Genomic DNA, 17,989 nt, shown 5'->3' with positions numbered 1-17,989 from the left:
GCTGAGAAAAACGTTGAGGTAGCACCGTCGTTTCTAATTCTGAGTAATATTAACAAAGGGAAGTAATATTTGCATGAATTATTATACTGCATCAGTCATTTAACTACATTACTTTGTGAAGCTATGCAGTGTGAAGCGGAACCATTTACAAAACAGTGACAGATCAGCAGGAAATCTGTTTGGTAGAATAGTTTTGGTTTTTTTTTTTTTTTTTATTACTGTAAGACCTTTCGGAGACTTCGTATGGGTTTAGAAAATCGAGACCAGATACTGTCTTCAACACGATGACTTTCAATACATTTCAATACAGCACACACTGCAAGACTCGCTGTCCTTCCGAAGGCGGAACTGCGCTACTGTTAAAACATTCCTTCCAGGAAACTCTGACTGTGCTCCCTCCACTCCGCTGCAATATAATACAGTAGATATATTATCGTTAGGCTGTATTTTTTTTATGTGAAAACACTGGCTACTCCACTACCTACACTTTCCAAACTAGCCCCTTAACTACTCAGGGGACTCAAAATGTAACCCATATCAACTGCCCCTGAGCAGCCCCTAACCTCTATAACGGTCCCCTTCCTGTTATCCGAATTTTTCCTTAAAATGTCCAAACGAATGAGCAGTTATGATCAGCATACTCATGAAAAAAAAGAGTTTCCATTAGAATCCGTTTTAATGAAAAAGCTGTCGAACGTGCTGACTGCAACATAAGGAAAAGGAGCCTGAGGCTGTGGTTGCTATGCTACAAGTGACACATTCCCTGTCAGTAGACAGCCCTGCCTTGCGTTTACATGAAGCTCATACTCCAAACCGGAGCATGCTGGCCAGTGTTTTGGGTGCTTGCTTTTCATGCAAATATACTGTTCCCATTGATTTTATGTGCATTAAGGTACCTTGATAAGATCAAGCGTGTTTTGGAAAGTTGAATAACAGCTAAATATGTGCGAAATGAACTGTTTCTGTTGCACTTGTTTTTTTGAAGCACATCAATTTATCAAATCAAATATTTTAATGCAAACATTGACGGTATTAATTTCTTAATTACCTTTACTAGTAATACACCCTATACACTGTGTTCCTTCATGCATATTCCAGTGGCGGGTCTGAATGCACACGTGCAATGCCACACTTCACATGCATGTTCAAATTGACAGCATTTAGATGTGATTACTCTCAGTTGACTAATTTGGACCACCCAGGGGAGCCTGGTTCATTTAGCGGAGTTGACTAATGTTTTAGTGTCAGACTAGATATCTACTAAACTAATCTTAATCCTTTACTAGGTGAAGCTGCATCTACTGTGGGGGAAGCTGAGCCTTGCTTGCCTTGTTGCAAACCCAGCAATAGGCAAACATTGAAAAAATGGGGACCCTTATGCACTGATAGCACCTGTCACGCTCCACAAGGTGAACACGATAATGGCCTTGATTTGGCACCAGTCTTCACCAAACTGTTATAGGGTCCCTTTGTGTCCGATTGCATTGGCTTGTTGCTGTTTTTGTCTAAATAAAAATTCAGAACCGCACGCTAAAATGCATCTGTTTATATATATATATATATATATATATATATATATATATATATATATATATATATATATATATATATTCCTGACCTGTTTGCATTATACTATATTTTATTATGATAGCTAAATCCTTGTAAGAATTACAGAGGACATGACTAGTGTCTTTAAGGTCTTAAAAGGAGTTGACATGGTTAACTTGGAGACAGGCTTAGGACAGAGGAATGGAGACACTTCTACACACAGAGAGTGGTGAGTGTATGGAATGGGTTACCTAGTCATGGTGCTGAGACAGAATCACTTGGATCCTGTACTGTTTGCTGTTCATTTCTAATTGCCTGTCATAGACTAGATCAATCTAAATCAGCTCAAATGTCTTCATCCATGTAAGCCAGCACCATCTAGTGATCTTTTTTGGCACTTACTAGTATGTAGACTCTGATTTAGCTGCTGCTTCTTATTTATTTGTCAGACGCCTTCATCCAAGGAGACATACAGGTGTTACAGGACAGTGCAGGGTAACAATGCAAGATTCATATTTAAATACAGTATAGTTTACAGAAAGTGCAAATAACATAAGTGCAATATGAACTAGGATGCAACAAGTAAGGATTACAGCAAGTTATATATGCAAAGACATTAGTGGTGCAATATTGCCAGGATGGTGCATTAGCTGAGGATCCAGTAGCATGGTGCTTAAGCCAAGCCCAGCACATAGAAGGAGGGGTGGATCAAGAGATCTACAAGTGCAGTCTAAGCAGGTGGGTCTTGAGGAGGCAGCGGAAGGCTGTGTGAGACGGAGCAGTCCTGAAGTTCTCTGGCAGCTGGTTCCACCACAGAGGGGCTAGGGAAGAGAAGGAGCGGGAATGGGAGGATGGAGAGCGGGAATGGGATGATAAACCGGCCAGTAGAGGAGGAGCGGAGAGGGCGAGAGGGGGTGTGGGGAGACACGAGGGATTGGAGCAGATGACAGGGAGAATGCAATTCAACGGTGTGCTGACTGAGAGGGTGGAGAGAGCAGAGGGGATCGAGAAAGTAAGAATCCAGTTCACCTGCCTCGTCCTGAGGAGAGGGGAGAGTGAGAGGAGAGAGCAGCTGGGGTAGCTGTGTTCTCGGGGGTGATCCGTGTTTCTGTAGTGCCATAAAGTCAAGAGAGAGAGGAGAGGAGTAGGCAGAGATGAAGCCAGCCTGACTGGCAGTTCCAGGGGGCACTGGAGAGAGAGCAGGGGGAAAGAGTGGAGGATGGGGGCAGGGGTAGGGAGATCAGGTTGAGGGTAGTGCTGGTGTGAGATTGGACGAGTGCGAGAGGAGAGGAGCTTGTGTTACATATCAATTAGAACTGAAGAGCAGCTTCTGAACCCAGAATCAAAGCACATTAACACAATACTTGTGTGATGGCAATAAGAACCACTTGGAATGATAATGTCTATGCTTTCAAATAAATGAAAATCACATAGTACTGTGAGTTAAAAATACATTTCACTGTATGAAAAGGCCTATTTTATATCATGGATTGTTATGGCTTACTTCACACTTCACAATCTTTACAACGTTCACTCAGTGGAACCTTTGACAATGCAAAACCCATTTTCAATCTCTGGATTGAAAGCTGTTTATTAAAATCTCATAAACCTCTTGTGAAAAGTGCAATTTGCCTTGTTAGGCTTCACAATGCGTGGGTTTTCACTGCAGCAGCATGCTAGTGTCACCGTGGGAACGCTTCTGCTGGAATCCAGCTATGCCGTTTCTATAGAAACTGACATTCTATGTCCCATTAGAGCCCCACAGTTACTAAATTGGTATTTATGCCAGCTGAGAATAGTTTTTTTCTTTTTCTGTACATAGCAAAAATATACACCCAGACACTCTCTCACTTTCTGTGTCCATTACAGTAAAGTGAAATATTGTTTGGATGTACAGTCCATTTTATAATTCATTTTAACATTAAGGAGCCTGATTTGAAATGAAATATCGTTTATATAAAGTTAACAGTTATTCAGTCAAAACGCCTTAACAATCTTAGGCAACTGGCTAAATAGTTACAATTTGATGGTCAAAATCTGCGTGAACACCTTTTATTAAATTCGATAGTACTTGATAAAATAAATGATAATTTACTGTGACACAAGCCCCTACTCTGAGATATAGCCCAGGCAATATCTAGAGCACTGATTGTCTGGCTCCCTGTGCAGTATAGAATTGATTTGAAGATTTTGCTGTTAACTTACAAGACCCTGAATAGATTAGCACCTAGTTATTTGCAGGAGTTACTGACCCCGTAATCTGTTCCTTTGTTATGGTTACTGAAATGACCCGTTTGGGAAACGGAAGTAATTAATTACAGTGAGTGTTAAATGTTTTGTTTGTTTCTAACTGTCTGTGCTTGTCATTATAGAAGGGTAACCTCCGGGAGCTGTAGCTAAGCCGCCAGCAATTAAACCCGGACTCCACTTCACCATTGTACACGAATAAACCTGTAAATCACCACTTCCACTGAGAGCACTCACTCTGGACTTGTGACCGTGTTGTGTTTGTGTGGGTCATGGTTTGCCTGAGCGATACACATCGTTGTGTAGAGCCAGGTAGAGCCAGCAAATAAAGAGCTGCTTTTTCACCGTGAACTGTCTTGTGTCTATCATTCCTGAGCACCACATCACCACTGCACCTGTGCACTACAAACCACTTTGCCAAACGTGGTGTGAGAAACGGGACTATGGACGTCACAGCACTGTCCGTGCTGCTGGAAGCACTGGACCAGAGATGAGAGGAGGCGGACAGCAAGAGAGGAGAGGTGCGCGGTGCTGATCGAGAGGATCGGCATCAGAAACGCACCCCAACTACCAACAATACCTGGTCACCTTTGAACGTCTGGCTACCGCAGCATCACGGCCTTGGGAATACTGGGCTAGCCAACTGGGCTCCTGCTTAATTGAGGAAGCCCAAGCAGCCTACCAGGCCATGACCAATGAAGAAGCCAGCCAGTACGACCTGGTAAAACAGGCCATCCTCCGGCGTCTTCACATCACGGGGGAAACACATCAGTTGCGTTTCAGGGAGTACCTGCAGACACCAGAGACCCGCCCCAGGTTGGTTGCCCAGTGGTTGTGCAACCACATAGTGCACTGGCTTTGCCCCAGCGAGAAAACAGGGGTACAAATGGGTGAAGTCATCACCTTGGAGCAATTCTGCCATGTGGTCGGTGCTGAGACACAAACCTGGATACAACGCCACAATCCAGCCACCCTGGAAGCAGCGATCTGACTGGTAGAGAATTTAGAGGTCTCCCTGATCTCCTCTCTGATCAGCCTACTGACCCCTCCCTCACCACCAAGCAGCAGGGGACTGGTTGCACCTCCACCATCACCCCTCATCCTGCGGGAATCCAGACCGCCCAGATCACCGACCCCAATGGGCAGCCCAACCTCCCTACCATGGAGGCGACGACTGGCCCCCAGCTGGGGTAGATTCAATGCCCCTGACCCGCTGGACAGATATGTAACCCCAGTGCCTTCTATCCTGCATATCTATCATGTTCTTATGACTAAACTACTAAAACGGCTACCTTGCTCCAATAGTGAAGCCTCATAAGTCACCTTATGTTTACAGGAAATTACTTTTTTTTTTTTTTGCCATTTTCTTTTTTCTTTTTGGAATAAAACTCTCTTCTTTTGCTGATCATTTACCTGAGAATTTTTAAACCATACTGATGAGGAATCCATACAGTGTAGAATTTGCTGCCTATTCTGGAGCGATCTATGGAACAAACGTTGCCTTATGGAAGTGGTCAGATGGCAAGAATTGAAGATTTTGGAACATCAGTCATTCACCTTGTTATTTCTATTGCAGATTCTATGCTGTAAACTTCAATTTACTGTATGAAACCAGTCTGTGAAACCAGCTTAATCTGCAGTCAACACTCTAAAGATCACCAGCATGATTTTTTTGTCTAATTGCAGTTTAGTTTTCCTTTTACAAAATCTTGTGCAAACATTATGGATCTGACCAACTGCCTGAATATTATCTTGTATCTTTATGTGCATTTTTTCCCCTCCAGTATTCAATTAACTTTAATTAATTTTTTTAAAGGAGAAAATAAAAAGAACTAAAGTTGTGTTGTTTTTCTTATTTTGTTAGATTAAAAAAAAAAGCGTTTGCCTTTCAGGAGAGCGGACATTTTCTGACACGACCTACCTCACGCATTTAATATGGTTTCAAAAGTCTATCCGACAGGAGTCTTTACTTATGCACCATCATATGCGTTATAGGCTGGGGACGCATTGTAAACCGCTGTAGAATCACCATCGTCATTTTTACTTGTTGGTGCAGAAGTAATAGCATATACTGGTGCAAAAAACACAAAACCAGCCCTCCAATCTGTGAGAAAGATCAAGGAATGCTCCACTACAATGGACTGGTGCTCATTGAGCGAATGCTGGTGTGTCGTTTTGCAGCCCCGGTGAATGATGTGAGGCTCCTGCTCCAGTCTGGCTCGTATGTATTCTCTAAAGGAGGAATGGGTTACGCTAAGTTAGCTTAGCTGTAACTCCTAATCAAGCAAACACATTGCTTCACAGCTACAAACGAATTGTATCGACTCCAACGTTACCACCACCTACCCACCTCCCTCCCGCCCCCGCAGAGACAAACTCCCGCCTGCTTCACTAGCTAGGGATGGGGGAGAGAACTCCAGATATGTAGCATAGTCATCGAGCAACAAAATTGCCACGGAGTGGTAACTAATTAAACCCGGTCACAGATCTGAGCATTGTAGCTGCAGCCAAAACCAGCACGGTCAATGAAAACGAGAAAGAAAAACCTGCAACCAACAAACTGACACGGTAAGGCATTTTATAAATAGAATTAAACACAAATAGATGTATTTATAAAAAGAGCGCACATCATATTTATAGAATTAAACACAAATACATGTATTTAAAAAAAGAACGCGCATTTTATTACTAGAATTAAACACAAATACATATATTTTTTAAAAAAAGAACGCACATTTTATTACTAGAATTAAACAGAAATGCATATATTTTGAAAAGAACGCGCATTTGATATCTGCTTCTTAATTTTTTTTGAACGGTCTGCTGTACTGCTGTGAAGCTGATCAATGCGGTTATTCTTTCAGGATTGATCGCTTTTGCATTCTTCTACTGCTCGTTCTAAAATTAAGGCACGAGAAGAAATACATTTATTTAAGGATTATCCAACTTTCAATGAACAGGAACTAATATTTTAATTCTTTATACAAACTCTACATTTATGAACTTGGAAATCGTTATAGAAAAGGTGAATTGCATTACTGTATATATTTTGTTTTTTAAATAAAAGTTTGTCTTGTCTTAGTCATTCTATACATACGACTATTAAAAAAAATAGACATATGCTTATAACCACAACAATGGGTATTAATTTGATATATGAATACTGCTATGCTACCGGTATTTAAATAGCCAATTCAAATATTTTTATCTGCTTTAGTTTCACGTATTCCATGCGTTACATTGGTTCAGTGCATAATCCATGCCTGCGTATTCGGCTATAGAAAACATTATTTTTTATGATTTTTGTATTAGAAATCATTTACTTTTGAGGATATTATGTATGCATATTTAAATAGGCTAAATGATCACACCAGAGAGATACCTTACAACGTTATATTGTATTATTATACCGACTTACCTACAGTCATTGACCTAACACACCTGTGATATGCAGCACACGCATTTGTGTAAGCAAGCCACTGCTTATGGAAATTTGCATTCCTGTTGAAAATACGTTTATATCACCACAGCTAAGACAGAGCATAGACTAGGTCGCACGTCCTTCCTGATATGTCGTGTCTCAAAAGTGATTTTAGAGAACAGATTTAGCTGCAGATATAGCATAGCTTGTATGATGCATTTCTCTGTATTTAAAGTATGATGGATTTTCTTGTTGTTACTGCATCTTGTAAAGCGCTTTGTGATGGTGGTCCACGATGAAAGGCGCTATATAAAATAAAGATTGATTGATTGCTATCCGACCATAGCTTTCCTTATAGGTGAACTATAGCCAGGTATCCTTCCACACACCTTGCAGACTACCACATTGAATGAGTTCCATTCTAGGCGCCAATGGCTGTGCAACTCCTTATTGACAGTGTTTTGGCAGGTGTTTTTTAAAATAATAATAATAACAAAAAAACACTGTGTAGCTTCTAGTTATCCATCAACCTATATAAATATGTGTTTGAAAACCTCTCTGTAGCTAATATGTCCATTGTTTTCACAGAGAAGGGAGGTGGCATCAATAATTGTGTTATTCAAATGAGAATTGCCTTTCTGAAAATAGCTTTTTATCTGCATCCTTATTACCTAGCGGTGTATCTATTTATGTTTCTAGGACCCCCCTTCGGATGACTAAGCAGTGAATCCGCTGTATCTATTTAAGCTCGCTGTAATTTCGACTTTACTCATTTCTTTGCCTCCCACTCCGTGCAGAACAAAACCATCTCCACTTAAGTCTATAACGCAAGGTGAAAGGGTGCCAAATGACTGTGTCAATCCCTCCTTGGTCGACAGTGCAGAGAATTCCAATAGCAATATACAGGCAGCTGACCTGCAGAAAATAACATCGGGTGGGTTTATGATTAATAGAGGTACATTTTGCTCCTTTTGATGGATCACATATTCAGTTTAAGAAGTATGTAGTTATCTTTAACTTCAAACATTTGCAGCCTGATTAATGCAATATGAACAGAAACCATCCAAACGAGTAACTGTGTCAATTTGTAACTGTTTCAGGTTTCACCTTCCATGTTATTGTCCTGTTTTTCTTTTTAAAATGTATGTATGCATGTCTGGCATTTCCAGAAACGCAAATAAAAACAGTGAGACAAAAGGTGTGTTTGCACTAACACATACATTCTGCAACCAGAGGACATTTTCAACTCGAACCATCTAAATAAAGTAAGTGCAACTTATATATATAATATTTATTTCAATTATATTGTTACTCACCTTTCCGAAAGTTTTTCGTGGCTTTCATTGAAGATATTCAAAATATGGCGCTCGATGAGTTCTCTGTCCTGAGAGAACTACCCCCTGCTGTTTTAGCCAAGTGTAAACGCGTTGTGTCGGAAGGGTTCCGGAACGACAGTGTAAACACACCCAAAGAGTTTGAGTTTCTTTTAGTATTCATAATTCAACCCTTTATACTGCAGAACAGGTGACAAGAGGTATGGTCATGGCTGCCATTTGCCTTATAATGCCTTTCCACTAGCACTTGTATTGTCATTATATGGCTCAACACAAATTGCAGTGTCTTATGTCTCCCCACTACAGCGTTATAAAGGAGAAGCACTGTATGTTTCATTCAATGAACAGACTCTGTGCCACAGTTAATGAAAACCATGGAGCCAATCAGGCTAACTGATAAATCAATCTATAGAGCGGTTGATATTCTCTAACATTTAGTGAGCAAGCAGGACATTAGAATGTAAGAACATAGCACATTTACAAAAGAGGGGGGCCATTTGAACATTAGAACATAAGAACAGCACATTTACAAAAGAGGGGGGCCATTTGAACATTAGAACATAAGAACAGCACATTTACAAAAGAGGGGGGCCATTTGAACATTAGAACATAAGAACAGCACATTTACAAAAGAGGGGGGCCATCTGAACATTAGAACATAAGAACAGCACATTTACAAAAGAGGGGGGGCCATCTGAACATTAGAACATAAGAACAGCACATTTACAAAAGAGGGGGGCCATCTGAACATTAGAACATAAGAACAGCACATTTACAAAAGAGGGGGGCCATCTGAACATTAGAACATAAGAACATAGAACATTTACAAAAGAGGGGGGCCATTTGAACATTAGAACATAAGAACATAGAACATTTACAAAAGAGGGGGGCCATTTGAACATTAGAACATAAGAACAGCACATTTACAAAAGAGGGGGGCCATCTGAACATTAGAACATAAGAACAGCACATTCACAAAAGAGGGGGGCCATCTGAACATTAGAACATAAGAACAGCACATTCACAAAAGAGGGGGGCCATTTGAACATTAGAACATAAGAACAGCACATTTACAAAAGAGGGGAGCCATCTGAACATTAGAACATAAGAACAGCACATTTACAAAAGAGGGGGGCCATTTGAACATTAGAACATAAGAACATAGAAAATTTACAAAAGAGGGGGGGGCAACTGAACATTAGAACATAAGAACAGCACATTTACAAAAGAGAGGGGACATTTGGCCCATCTCATCTGGTTCCTAGTAGCTGATTGATCTCAGAACTTTGTCAATTTGAGTTTTAAAGGATCCAAGCGATACTGCCTCAACAACATGGCTAGGTAGCCCATTCCATACCTTCACCACTCTCTGTGTGAAGAAGTGTTTCCTTTCCTCTGTCCTAAGTCAATCGCCATTTAATTTCCAACTGTGTCCTCTGGTCTAAATAGGGTATATTTGTCAACAGAAGCTATTGGTATCCCCAGATCCAAAAATCAGAAGCTACTGGACGCAGATAGCAAAGCAGAGGCTACTTGAGATTGCAAGCTGCCGAATGACACACACTTGAAGAGGAAAACCCAAACAGTAGAACAGGTTAGACAGCAGCACTTTACTTTAGCCTGTAGGCTATCGGTATGGTAACACAAAATAAATGATTTGAGCGTTTTTTTAATTATTATTGTTAACTTAACACAAAATAGATCATGGTGCCGCATTGACAAGTTATGATGCTTACAGGAGGACAATCAAGTCTTGTTAATACGAATTTCAAGGGACCAGCAACAAGTGTTGCATTAGACCATTATATATTATTATCATGAGCAGCCTATAAGCCAAATGTATACTGTTTGTTTTTATTTAAGTTAGTCAGTGGTGCAGTGCTAAATTGTGCACAATTACAAACCACCTGCACATTAACAGAATAGGTGTGTTTGCTATTCCTATAGAGATGCTCAGAATGAGCTGGAGGGGTTAGCGGCACATGTGTGCAGTCTATCGCTCCCAACACGTTGGGGGAAACCAGAAATATCATAGAAATTTGTTTTCCAGGCTTGTAAGTACACCCTGCTTTGAGGGGAAAAAAAATTAGTTTTTTGACTGTTCGTCTCAAAAATGTATTGAGCAGAGCTGGCAATGCACGAGAAAAGGCGGACTGGGAAATGCCAGCAACACTTGTGACTGTTTAAAACATGCTTTCTAAAGTTCTTAAAAAATGGATGCAATTGTAAGTGTCGCAATTCTGCAGCTTTCGTACATCTCATTAGAATATTTGAGAACCCTGATTTGCACTATCTCCACCCCTATTTGTGAATTTATTTACAGTCTGTGTGTACAGCAATCGTCATGGTGATGCCTCTGTTGATGGTGGGTGATATATCACTTGGACTGGAGGACACAGTTGGAAATGAAGTAGAAAAAACTGGACAGAGCGAAGGAGACGCTTCTTCACGCAGAGTGGTGAGGGGATGGAATGGATTACTTAGTCAAGTTGTGGATACAGTTCTCATGTTCTTATGATCAGGAGGGTGGTAGAGGTGTCAAAGGTGGGTGGAAAGATTATTTTCCAGAGAAAGAAAGAAAGGGAATTGATTTTTTTTCATTCCATAGGAATAACTCATCATAAACTGTACAAGTCACACATAGCTCTTTAAGCATTTTACACAGCTGCATAGGTTGCAAATGTGCACTTTTGAAAGAAACACGTGCATAGCAAACAGATTTATTTAAGTGCAGATGTCTGCTTTAAAATTAAATACATGTTTGCTTCTTTCAAAACGGAACATTTGAGATCTCTGGAATGCATGAATGTTCATGATAATTTATGTATCTTGTTACCTGAAATTACTTTAAGAATGTCTAAAATGCAGCTTCCAAACCACACAGATCCCACACTAATAACTTATAAAACATGCTGAGGGAGAGATTTTACACCACTCATATTTTCTCTGTTCTTTTCAAACAGTCTCTGTTTCAACCCAATAATTTTCCACTATAAACACCCACTCAGCAGATGAGTTGTATTAGATTGGCATGTTTCGATGCCATTTACAGATTTTAAGAAATACATTTAGCTGATTGAAAATATGGTTTTGTAACCGATCCTGTTATTTCACTACTTTCACATTTAATAGCCAGGGAGCAGTTTGAATGGAAGGAGAAAGGCTGCTCAATCCAGCACGTAGGATTCTTCCCAAAGCCAGATTTAAAGAACACCTCAGTATTGGAGCACCACTCAGCATGATTACAAACACCATACAATACTGAAGCTATTTTCTCTTCAAAAGAACTGGCACATCTCAAATCCAGCGATCTATTAAGTATGTCAGGTAGTGACCGTAAGACGTGGGCAATATTCTCCTAAGTGGCTTCTACTAGCCACCCACATATCACTGTAGGCTGTGCGTTTAAGAACGAAAGCCTCTTCAGTGGATTGTTTCTGTGCTGCTTTAATTGCAGGGGGTGGCGTAGCTCCAAAAGTAATATAAAAGATAATAAAAATGACAGATTATAACACAGGGTGGATTAGATTGCCTTCAAATGAAGCCTGGCGACCTGCTTGTAACTTGATAAACAATGCCTATGCAAAGAATATTTTTTTTATTAATATAGGATATCACATATTATTTATTTTTTAATTTTCATCCTTGGTGTTACAGACAGGCAGGTTTTGTAAGAGGCTCCCCTCACAGCTCTGCAGGAGAGAGAGCGCACCTCAGTCCTGACCTGAACACGCCCTGCCATTCACAGTCTGTCAATCTATTTAGCAAAGAACAGAGAAGAATTAGGGGGAGATGTGATTGAAGTCTTTAAAGTTGTAAAAGAAGTTGACATAGTTAACCCTAACCAATACTTTAAGCACAGTACAGAAACCAGGACCAGAGGACACACAGTTGGAAATTAAATTATTAATTTCTTAGCAGACGCCCTTATCCAGGGCGATTTACAATTGTTACAAGATATCACATTATTTTTTACACACAATTACCCATTTATACAGTTGGGTTTTTACTGGAACAATCTAGGTAAAGTACCTTGCTCAAGGGTACAGCAGCAGTGTCCCCCACCTGGGATTGAACCCACGACCCACGGTCAAGAGTCCAGAGCTCTAACCACTACTCCACACTGCTGCCCATAAATGGAGATAGACTTAGGACAAGACTTCACGGAGAGTGGTGAGGGTAAGGATTGGGTTACATAGTCATGTTTGCTGTTGAGGCAGAATCACTTGGATCCTTTAAGACCCTAAAGGTTTTTGAGATCAGTCAACTACTAGGATCTGGATGAGTTTAGATGGGCCGAATGGCCTCCTCTCGTTTGTAAGTTATCTTATGTTCTTATGTAACTGTGTGGAATTATGTTGATGTTTTGTGGTCCAGTGCTGAGATGATCAAACTCATTTTACTTTGACAACACGGGACACAGCACAGGTAACGGAATACGTTTCTTGTAAACTTTGCAGGGTGTTCTCTAGCACTTTGAGGTGCTTTGCAGGGTGTTCTGTAACACTTTGATGTGCTTTGCAGGGTGTTCTCTAACACTTTGATGTGCTTTGCAGGGTGTTCTGTAACACATGTATAAATAATTTTACCTGGGCATAAGCAATGTTAACAGCAGGGTTAGAAACTAATGCTCGCACGGTCGCCTGAGGCACATTAAAATTGATGAGGCTAGTTGATGTCTGTGTCTCAGTAGTCCTGTGGGCGACTGCTTAAAAAAGCGTACAGATATACTCTCACGTTCAAAGGCAATTTTCTAACGTGGTGTAGCAGTGATGAACACACATTCATAACGCTTACAAAACAGTGACTCAGAACTGAAACCTCTCTTCATCTGCCCTTGTCATGCCAAATTTTGCATCATGCGAATGCGTTGGTGTTTCATTGAATTTTGTCCGTGTGATTACTTACACTATTCATTTATTTATCGCCGTGGTTTAACTGTAAACAAAATGTACTTTTTAGACATCAAAACAGTATAGAAACGGCCATTTCCTCACATTACGTTTCATTTTTCAATTATGTATTTCTTTTTTGAAAAAGCCCAATTGCTTGAACACAACATAGTTATTTGGTAGGTTGATCTTTAGTAAGTGTAAAATATTAAAGTATTTAAAACTATATAGATTTAAGGGATGATTGATGATTGCTTAACTATGTCTTATTACCATCGTGTATATATATATATATATATATATATATATAACATTTCGTAGATCTCACATGAAACACGTACACAGTATGGTCAATTTGATTGGTAATTTAAGCTATTAGTGAAGGAAATATATCAATCGCTCCTTGCAGATTCTTCAATGCTACACTTTGGGTTGAAGGAAAGCAGTCCACATTGATTTGTTTTAACCCAGCGGTGCACAGCGAGGGCAATTGTAGCTCAGATATTTGTTACCATACCCTTTGTATTGAATCAATTACACTTCTCTTCAGATTTTAATCCGTTAATTATTTAATTGATAACCTTTAAAACCTGATGTGGAATTGTCCTTGAAGACTGGAGTTGTTTAAAAGGAAATACGCAGCCAGCAGGGAATTTATTTTAAAAGAAATAAATACAATTGTAATGTTTTTTAAAGATATTTTTCTTCACTTTTGACATTAATTCAGAATAAGCCCCCTTTCCAAGTACGACTGCGGCATCCTGGTACGTTTGATATAGGTCACTAATTGCAGCTCGACCACGAGTGTGAGTTTGAACCATAACCCAGAAAGTGTACCAGGAAACATTGTGTTGTCTTTCAAATATCTGCATATTTCAAACTGAAGTATAAAATGCCAGCAAAGAACCAACATATTAACAAAGGAAAGGAAGGGGAATCAGAGATTGTATTGTTTTGCTTGATATGATAAGCTTTGTTATTTTTCCTTTAAGATTTAGAAGACTGTTGACCTGTTTGTGTTCCAGGATCACCACTTCTCCACTGACGCATGTGCTTTCCTCTGTGATGAAGCCCAGGAGGAAGTGAGGGCCTGACTCAGGTTGCCATGGGAGACGGTGGAATTCTCCAGACGGAGGGGAATGCCCTTCTGAAGGCCGTGTTCCAGGGCAAACTGAGGCTAACCAGGTTGCTGCTGGAAGGAGGGGCCTACATCAATGAGGGCAATGAACGAGGAGAGACCCCAATCGTGGCCGCTTGCCTGGCAGGCTATGAGGACCCCCAAAGCCGGCAGAAGATGGTAAAGTACCTGCTTGAGAAGGGGGCAGACCCCAACATCCCAGACAAATCCGGACAGACAGCTTTGATGCACGCCTGTGCGGAGCAGTCCGGTAAGGAGGTGGTGTCCATGCTGCTTGAGTATGGTGCCGATCCCAGCATGAAAGACTACTCTGGGTCTTCAGCACTGGTGTACGCTATTAATAAGGGCGATCGAGACACTCTGCAAGTCCTACTGGATGCCTGCAAGGCTAAAGGCAAGGAGGTGATCATCATAACTACAGACACTTCGCCCTCAGGTACCAAAAAGACCAAGCAGTACCTCAACTCTCCGCCTTCTCCTGGAGTTGAAGATAAGCTCTCTCCCACCTCCTGCATGTCCCCCTCTGACGTGGAAATCCGAACTTATGCGTCCCCAGGGAGTGAGGAGAAGGAGAAGGAAGACATCTTCAGCTTTTCTCTTAACTCTGCCCTCCCCTTGCCGTCTGCTCGCCCGCCAGGGGAGAAAAGGGCTGTGCCTCCAAGGAAGCACCTCAAAAGGCTCAATTCAGAGCCCTGGGGTCTAGTAGCTCCTTCAGTGTTGAGCAAGGCAAACCAGGAGCAGCAGCAGCAGCTGCCTGGCACTTTGAGAGATGAGGAGAATGTTATCTCGGAGCTAAACGGCATGAGCATCTCCGGTCGCCCCATCCTTTCCAGGCGGCACAGCATTGAAACCCACGACCCTTCCTCGCCAAAACCCATAGATCGTTCTTGTTCTGAAGATTCTGCCGTCCTTCACGGATCCTCGTGGGCGGATAAGGTCCAGCAGCACCAGCTGCTTTACAGGAGAAACACGGCGCCAGAATCTCAGGAGACCAGCTCCACCACATCTGGTGTTGTACCAGCCAATGTCCGCCCACTGGCGCACCCCAGACTCACCCGGATGGATCACTACGAGTCCGATACGCACTTGTGCCCAGAATCCATCCCCGGATCACCCGATTCTGGACGTGTTTCCGTGGAACGCCGTAAGTACAACACATCCCCCCTCTCCCTGCTCACAAGCTCCTCCCGAGAATCCCTGGAGAGCATTCCCAATTCTGTATCTCCCATCACAGTACGACGCAGACCCCAGGGGCTTCTGGAACGAAGGGGGTCCGGCACACTGCTGCTAGACCGGATTTCTCACACCCGTCCGGGATTCCTGCCCCCTCTCAATGTCAACCATCACCGCCCCATCCCTGACATCCGAGCCAATGGGAAGCCCTCCTCCCCAGTCCACTCCAGTCATAAAATCCTGGTGCCGGTGGCCCCCAGCTCCCCGAAACGGGAGCCCAGGCACAAGAAGAAGCTGCTGAGGCGTCACTCTATGCAGACGGAGCAGATGAAGCAGCTCTCCAACTTCCAGGACATCCTGGCCGAGAAGATGATCGAGTTCACCGGGGACTGAGGGTGTCGGCATTCACAACAAAAGGAAAGAGCAGGAAGGGAAAGATATCCAGATTATGCGATGGAAGATGGGCCAAATTTAATAAAAGCAAAAATGAATACAATACAACGACTTAAATATATTGAAGCTGTGCGTCCTTTTCATCACTTTTTCCATCAGTATCCTGGACACAGTCACTGTCATTGTTTTTCAAATTCTAAACAAATTCCACTCAATCCACATTTGATTTATTTAATAAGCAACGATCAGACATGGTCTAAAATGTTGGAACTTTGTTTAATTTTGATTCCTTCTATGACAGTTGTAAACTATTTGCTCGTCACCTTGCTTTGTTGCATTCAATTTAGATTAATAATATATTCTCCGCTAGTTCGGTAAATACGTTCTTCGTCTTTCGTCTTGAGGTATAGTTCCCCCATGTGCTTTAAAACAGTTCTTACATATTTAGAAAGGTTGTTGTCTTATAAAACTTTGTAGATGTCTTCTGTCAAATTTTATCAGCAAAACAAAAAATTGGGAAACAGGAAATCCCTAAAGTGTAACTTTCCGATGGAATAATTATTATTTATTTCTTAGCAGACGCCCTTATCCAGGGCGACTTACAATTGTTACCAAATATCACATTATTTTAACATACAATCACATTACTTTTTACACATTATTTTTACATACAATTACCCATTTATACAGTTGGGTTTTTACTGGAGCAATCTAGGTAAAGTACCTTGCTCAAGGGTACAGCGGCAGTGTCCCCAACCTGGGATTGAACCCACGACCCTCCGGTCAAGAGTCCAGAGCCCTAACCACTACTCCACACTGCTGCCCTATAATGGCTTAACCGTAGCACAGATGCCGTTTCTGGTACAGGATGGAGAAACTGAGCAGTTTATATCCAAGCTTAACTCCTCTTTCTACCCAGGTTTACTTGACTGCTGATATCTGAATTTAGGAATGCCGAACAACACTCATTAAAACGGTCAAGGAAATCCAAGCCCCATGTAGTTTTCTGTTTGGCTCAAAGTTTGACATAGTTGAAAGCAGACTTCAAGAAGGGAGACACCTTTGCAGTAAAAAAAAAAACACTTTCTGTTATAGTATGCAGAGAAGGTTATGAAGGAAAGCCAAAAGCATTGGTACTGTTTGTAAATAACACACACACACAAAAATAAACCAAAGTTGAGAGATATTGCAAGAGATTGCACCTTCTGTATTTGGTGATTAAATCCTGAGTAGGATATCAGTTGATCAATCTGACCAATTAGTTTCCCCTTAACCGCAAGCTCTATACAGGAGAAGTCCCTAAAGATCCTTTAACGTCTTAATGTGATTTTCATGAATTGGCATTTCTTGCAAGGTCAGCTTAAAAAAGATAATGATAGTTTAAAAAGGGTTAAACTAGAAACTGAGCTGATTAAGGCGTTGGTCGTTGGTGCCAAATAACAACATTTTATTCTAGTCAGAGATCAGTGTTCAGTTATTTGTTGTGGTATTGATTTGTAATTTGCAGTTTTTTGATGAACGGACGGTTGTCAAATATGTAATTCATTTTTAAGTGGCATTAATGATGCATTAATTACACACGTTTCTGTGCAATTACAGAAAGGTTGCCTTTTTATCCGGGATGTGCAAGACCCCGGAGATGAACAGCTTTGGCTACTTAATTGATCATAATGAGATTTAAATGAGATTTGTAATTATTGCACAGGATCTCTAAATCAAAGATAACTTATTGTGGAGCTCAACTGGGCAGGGATGGCCTTTAAGTGCCCCCGAAGGTTGGGTGGCATTTCTGGAGTTTGCAACACATTCATTGACTCGATTAGGTACAACTTGTGATGTGTCA

At 41.2% G+C, this 17,989-nt stretch overlaps 1 protein-coding gene across 3 annotated transcripts; it reads left to right on the top strand.

The window, feature by feature from the left end:
- The first annotated feature begins 5,836 nt into the window (after positions 1 to 5,836).
- On the top strand, positions 5,837 to 17,296 carry LOC117395501 (ankyrin repeat domain-containing protein 34A). 3 transcript variants are annotated; one of them, XM_059006103.1, is made up of 3 exons: positions 5,837 to 6,363; positions 7,916 to 8,481; positions 14,468 to 17,296. In XM_059006103.1, the coding sequence occupies exon 3, from the start codon at positions 14,548 to 14,550 to the stop codon at positions 16,144 to 16,146; it is 1,599 nt and encodes a 532-aa protein (XP_058862086.1). In that variant the 5' UTR covers positions 5,837 to 6,363; positions 7,916 to 8,481; positions 14,468 to 14,547; the 3' UTR covers positions 16,147 to 17,296. The 3 variants fall into 3 exon arrangements, with proteins under 3 accessions (XP_058862086.1, XP_033850337.3, XP_033850338.3); XM_033994447.3 differs by lacking the exons at positions 5,837 to 6,363; positions 7,916 to 8,481 and adding exons at positions 9,739 to 10,144; positions 10,874 to 11,008; XM_033994446.3 differs by lacking the exon at positions 7,916 to 8,481.
- Positions 17,297 to 17,989: the final 693 nt, after the last annotated feature.

Source organism: Acipenser ruthenus, chromosome 32 (genome assembly GCF_902713425.1).
Source record: "Acipenser ruthenus chromosome 32, fAciRut3.2 maternal haplotype, whole genome shotgun sequence".
NCBI lineage: Eukaryota > Metazoa > Chordata > Actinopteri > Acipenseriformes > Acipenseridae > Acipenser > Acipenser ruthenus.
This window is presented reverse-complemented; position numbering and strand designations above follow the sequence as displayed.

Coding starts and splice junctions, on each gene's coding strand:
- LOC117395501 (XM_033994446.3), top strand. CDS start 14,548: ATGGGAGACGGTGGAATTCTCCAGACGGAGGGGAATGCCCTTCTGAAG.